Genomic DNA, 6,746 nt, shown 5'->3' on the forward strand with positions numbered 1-6,746 from the left:
TCTAGCGATAATTGCGGTCCTAATTTCATTATTATACAGCCAGGCCAAGCTGCAAAGGCCGTCTATGTTCTATACTGGTTGCATATCCCAGTCTTCATCGCTGTAGTATACTTTTGCCAACAAAAGGTCCGTGGGGGCATTTCAACTTCGTTATTCTCATTTCATCTTCGTTAATTAATAACTTGAACATCACGTTTCTATCTTACTGAATTCACGATTTCAAGGTTTCAACTTCATGAATTCACAATTTGAACTTCACAATTTTAGCTTCGTGAATTCACGATTTAAACTTCACGAATTCACGTTTTCAACTTTAAGATTTCATGATTTCAACTTTATGAATCCAACTTCATGAATTCATGTTTTGAACTTCACGATTGAATTCACGAAGCTGAAATCGTGTGGCTCAAAACGGAAATTCATAACGTTGAATTCGTGAAGTTAAAATCGTGAATTCTTATACTTGAGAATTCTTTTGCCAGTGCTTATTCTGTGCTGTTGTCTGACCTGTAAAATACTCGTGATCAAAGTTTGAGTTAAAAATGTCCTTATAACCTCAGACCCAGAGATCTTTATTGAGTCTTACGCCACACTCAGGGTCTAAAACACGTGAACCCAGGGTCCGTATAGACGTAGCTCTTTATCTGTTGAGCTTATTATTTTATTTATTTTGTAAATTATGTGTGTAACATTTATACGGTGTCTTGTTTGTGTCGCTAGTTGATATGCGATATTTTGACTTAATTCTCACGAGGATACGTAACTTTAATCCTTGCGAGAATCAGAAGAATAAAAAAACTTGACAAAGCAATCCTTTTTAAGAACCGCGCAAGAATTAACGCCAGTTAATAATCTTGCCATTTATTTACAAGCAGCATAAAGAATAATGCTCATGAGGGTCACAAAAAGGGGATTAATGTTAAACATGCGACAAATTACATGTTCGGCCAAATTTCGCTAGTTTCATCGCGAGAATTTAGTATAAATCCTGCGATATACATGTATATATATAAAATGTATAGTGACCAAAACAGGACACCGTACATTTACATGTAGTTGCTCCAATATTGTAAGAAAGGTAACCTAATAAGATAAATTATTATAATGATTTAGAATTATCTCCCTTGCAATAACTCGACGTTATAAATGATAAACACGAAGTTTCTGTTTACATGATATAATAAGAACGGGAAATTATTTTATTGTATAAAGGCTGAGTTCTTTGAGCGGCAAATGTCATAAATCAATGAGCAACAAGGGGCCTCCATGGCTGAGTGGTTAAGAGCACTTGCATATTATTGCTGGGGGTTCAAATCCCGATATGGAGTTTGGTTAATTGCATGCGTAGACGCTATTAAGCTGACTTCCGGAAGATCAGTGTTCCTTCTCGGGTACCTGCTTGTGACTGAAACAACCCACGTACGGACATTCAGCGTCTTTAGTTGGCAATTTGCAATATGACGTCATCCAATTGATAATAACTTTATTACGAAGGGATATACATGTAATGCCTAAAGTAACAATTATATAAATATGAAGAGTTGTCTTCCTTGTACCACATCATGATTCTGACGGCCCGAAATGCATCTACTTTCTTACACAATACAGCTTATTTTTATAATAAAAATTTAGTTTTGGGAGGAATGGAACTTGAGTGTATTCGGTATAAAAAGTACAATAAAAACAACAACAACAAAAAACAACAACAAAAAATGATGATTATTTCTATTATAGAAAATAGTGCATACATATATTAAATGTAATATATATTAATAAAGTAAATAACAAGTAGACTAAATGCTACAAAACTGTAATCATCCCACAAAAACCGTAATCGGCAATGCATTCGGTTTCGGGGATATATCAAAAGTAAAAAATATATAAAAATATACTATTGCAAAAGATCTTACTGGTATGTTAGCTATGTTGTTCTTCCCTTGAGGGCAAACAACATATTTCTCCAATGAATAATATTAAAAATCTTCAATAAGCACTCATTAAAGAACACACCAAAATGTAGCATTCAAGACCATCGTAATTAAATTAAATAATTTAATAAAATAAGCGGCTGTATTTACTCCATCACTAAGACAAGGTGTCACGTGTAACGATTCTATTTCTTGCATTTGTATGATTCAAATATTTGTCACTTCTTTTAGAAAAAAAAACGCTGGTTTCACAGTTGTCCAAATCCGGAAATTCCCGAAAACCTACAATGATTGGGTAGTTAAACAGTTGTCTCTTCTATACCGCATCCTGACTCAGTATGGCGAATATTGACATACCGTCCTGAGTGTCCTTGGCAACCACTTGCACAAGCTTCTGAAAATTACAATATTTTTTATAGATACTGGTATATGTTGTTTTGACACATTATCTAAAGTTAACTTTAATATTGAAGATCATATGTAAATAAAGCATTGCGTCTAATATATATGGATGAAATGAGTTCGTGATCTTAACTGGACTTAAACATACATCTCCAACTTGAGGGAAATCGTTGCGTTTGTTGATAGATATCTACAGTCTATTTTGCTAATGAATATCATAATTTTGTTTGCAGACAGAATAATAATAACTATAGAATTGCCCACGGTCATGGCTAAGATACCCGCCCATCCCCAACCCCTCCCCAACCGCACGGCGCTTTGTCAGTACTGTGTTATATTAACTTACTTTAGCTTACACTCTTGACAAATATGAAAGTAACTATGTAATTACAAAATAAAATAAAAAAATAAATAATAGATATATAATAGATAAATACAATAATGAATAATAAAAGAATAAAAAGAACATTATGGCTCTTCAGCAAATGGCTTTATCCTCTAAGAAATATACCACTCTTTAAAGCCTTCATAACATTTGAGATAAAAAAAAATAGCAATAGAAAAAAATGATAAGAGCAATAACTCTACAATTATGAAAAAAATGTTACGGGGTTCTTAGCACTTCAATAGTCCTGTACGAGAGTTCTCCACCTTTGCAGTGTCTAGTAATTATATGTAAAAGTCTATGAGGTTAGATTCGGACATCATTATTTTTGTGAAATCACACAGGTTAATAACTTAAGGCTTGTACTAAAGACACATAATGCTAAAATGTTAATTTTCCTTAAAATATTTATTTATCTCTACAGTTTATAGTTAATACCGCAAATGTGTTTTCTTTATGACCCGAGCAAGTTACACCCGACAGCCAAATTGACGGAAGGCGAGACAGACGGACGGGCTGATTCTACTATATTCACCTTACAACTTCTTCATACGGGGAATGTTAAAGACAATATTCTAGAAATCATTAAACTTTTTGAATCAGGTTTTAAAAAATATTAACATTAAACATCACATACTGCCAAATCATTATTTTTTTTTGCTGGGTACTAATTTTCGTGGTTTTCGTTGATAAGTCAATCAACTTATTGAAAATTTAACAAAATTTTATTTCGACTGCTGAAGATAATATTGCATTACTTTATTTTCACTATTACTTCTGTGCAAAAAAGACAATCCATGAATTTAAGAACCCAAATAAATTGTCCTTTGTGACAAAACCACCAAATTTAATACTCAAGCATAAAGTGAATTCCCATATCTTACCTAAGTCATGGAGATTTGAAGGTGGCTGGGAAGGAGGTAGTAATGGCTCTCGGTTGTCTACGGCTCCTTGTGGTATATTCTAGAAAAACAAATTAAAACTCATTTTAATTTAAAACTCATAAATGAGCCGCATCCTGACAAAGCCAACATAATGCGTTTGGACCAGCATGGATCCAGACCAGCCTGCGCATCCGCGCAGTCTGATCAGGATCCATGCTGTTCGCTTACAAACCCTATAACAAGTAGAGGATCTGATAGCGCGGATGCGCAGGCTCGTCTGGATCCATGCTGGTCGCAAATGCACTAAGTTGGTTTTGTCGTGACGCGGCTCAAATGTTTTTCATACTATTGCTTAAACCTTTATGGGAGATAGATTAGACACGGTGCTTCCAGTAGCACCATATGATAGCTTCATAGGTATCTCCACTGACCAATATAACAATAAGAATTTTGGTATTTTTGGACCGTATTATAATGAGTGGATAAAACTAGTCCAGGCAGAAACCCAAATCCCATATCGTATTTCACTGCGCTAACTGTTATCTTCACGTTCATATTGTGAACCAATTTTGACAGTAAAATATTATCTTACAAAATTATTAATTTCCTTTACCAACAATTTGCCAACAACAACAAAAAAAAAAACAACAAAAAAGCCATTTACACTGCTGTAGTGTTTGTTTGTATTGATACTAACAATCAATTATTATGAATAAAAAGTATGTTGCATTTGTTTATTTTTTATATGTTATTATTTGATTTATTAACAAAACATGTAAAATTCATAATAAGCCCTTCCTGAACAAAAGCGCACGTGATCTTACCTGGTCCCCTTCTTCTAGTACTGCAACGGTTTCAGGCACGCGTTGATGCATACCAACGTTTTCTAGAGATTCTCTGCCAAAACATGCAACTTTCCGGCGATAGCATGCATACGATGACGAAATAATCCCAATCACAATAGCTATCACCACAATGGTCATGATTGTTGAAAAAATGAAGGTATTCTTGTTGTCCGTTATGTATGTAACAGGGTTACTATCATCAGTGTTTGGTCCGTGTTTTATTTCTTGCACCTTCGGTGGAAGTCGCATATCTGAGGACAAAATGACGAGAGTTAGTTTTCGGACGATCAAATAAACTAACTATAATTTAATGAAAGTAATACAATAACGCTATGCAGGAAAACAGATTTGATAGTTTTCTCTCCTAATCTCAAACTATGTGAATGGAATATTTTGCTAAGGTATGAAGGGGTTACATGTCTGGCGACAACAATTTTTATATAAAATGAAAAAAGCTTAATAATTACATGGACAAGGAGGACAGTCTGCTTCACGGACTCGTTTTTCAGAACAGACATCAAGGCAATTAACGCACGTAGAATAATGGTAGTTATCTTTATGTTTGTCAACATCACACAAAAAATAGGAATCTGAAAATAAAGACATTGATATAAGCATGACATCAAAAAGGTAACAGGAATACATTGTGGCATAGTAAGTGTATAAGAACGGCAACAGGAAAAATGTCAACCCGTAAACTTCCGGTGACACAATTTCTGAGAGTTATAGTTACATTTTATACACTCTCATCATATAATTGCATATAAGGAGCCATAAAACACATATAAATTCCCTTCTAGTTTATTGTTTACCCATTCTCAGTTGGAATTAAAAGTGATTTAGCGTCTGCCACAAGTATAGAACCAGGTCAGCCTGCAAATTCAAACCACACTATTTAAGGCTATCACCCTCGATATTCTTACAATTTAAATATTCTCTTTACAACCTGCAAAAACTGTTAAGAAACCTTTTACGCTCCATATTCCTACAATTAAGAAACCTTTTACGCTCCATATTCCTACAAGTAAGATAGTCCTCTAACATGTTCTGCAAACATTATTAGGAAACCTTTTATGCACACAGAACCCCCAGATACTAGACTATATAGTTACTATTCGCTGATAAAACTACATACTATTGTCTGATAAACTTCATATGTCCTCTATGTTATCCCGATGATTGATAATGGTTTCTTTAAGAACTTCGGGAAGTCAACAATTTCATTCGTCCTATCAATATCCTACCTTTACATGTTTGCTGTCGTATCTCCTTCACAACTTCTACAATGTCCTCTCCATCAGGTTTAACTAAATAAACGTGACTTGCGCTTGATGCGATGTCTGTTGCACTTGATGGTATAGATGTTCCAACCACTATAACAAACGTTTTTTTCTTCAAAATAATATCTTGTATATCAATTACTGTTGTATCCGTTGTCAAAATGAAGATTATCTCTGCTTCCGTTGGATAAAAGGTTACAGGGAAAGCGTCAACAATAGCTGCTTCCACTGCTGAAGCGGTAATCTTGCTACTTTGACTAGGTGACACATTCAATACACCATCTAAGTTGTCAACTTTGGTGTATCTGTCATCGACTAGGTAAATACTTGAAAGACTGTCGTCAGGTAGAGAGGCTGTTATCAGGTTAGCCAATGAGACCATTCGCTGTCTGTCCTCCTCTTTGACATTCTTGGTCGAGTCCAGAAGAACCAAACTAGACACAGAGTTGCATTCTGCAATGAAGCAAACACATTTTTAAATTAAATTTGAAAAATAAAACTGACTAATGAATTTGGTTTCAATATACCATGCTTTTACTGACAATCCGTGTTTTTTTATTGTTGTTGTTGTTTGTTGTCTTAATTCTGAAAGAAAACTTTGAAGTGAATTCTGCTTTACACACAGCATCAACATAAGCAGTCCATCTGTAACAGTCAGTTTGTCTTTTGTAAAATTTAATGTTGTTTTGTGGGAGGTCTTTCTGTTGTTTTTCTTTTTTGTCAATCTGTTTTGTAGCTTTTCAATGTTTGTATCAAGTATCATTCGGTTCTCATATAGAGCACTTTGAGATATTATAAAGTAGCTTAATTTCATATTGTTCTATCTCGTGCATTTTATATCTATAAATTTACTTCTTACATTCGAAATGACGATTTGCATCTAAAATTTAAATTGTCATTTGAGTCAATTAATTTCAATATGTACTAGATCTTCTTATACGTTTAGCGTTTTGTTTTATCGTTACATAAAAGTAATTTCACAAGATACTTATTCGCAAACTCCTCACAGTGATTACCTCCCT

At 34.2% G+C, this 6,746-nt stretch overlaps 1 protein-coding gene across 1 annotated transcript; it reads right to left on the reverse strand.

The window, feature by feature from the left end:
* Positions 1 to 1,713: 1,713 nt before the first annotated feature.
* On the reverse strand, positions 1,714 to 6,123 carry LOC132720497 (uncharacterized; the record flags this gene model as incomplete). The annotated part of the gene is given in 5 exon segments (XM_060704648.1): positions 1,714 to 2,322; positions 3,600 to 3,678; positions 4,424 to 4,695; positions 4,912 to 5,034; positions 5,689 to 6,123. Coding segments are annotated over 5 exon segments (987 nt in total). The 3' UTR covers positions 1,714 to 2,227.
* Positions 6,124 to 6,746: the final 623 nt, after the last annotated feature.

This window comes from Ruditapes philippinarum, unplaced genomic scaffold (assembly GCF_026571515.1).
Source record: "Ruditapes philippinarum isolate M1 unplaced genomic scaffold, ASM2657151v2 ctg8278_1_1_1_1, whole genome shotgun sequence".
In the NCBI taxonomy this organism is placed as follows: domain Eukaryota; kingdom Metazoa; phylum Mollusca; class Bivalvia; order Venerida; family Veneridae; genus Ruditapes; species Ruditapes philippinarum.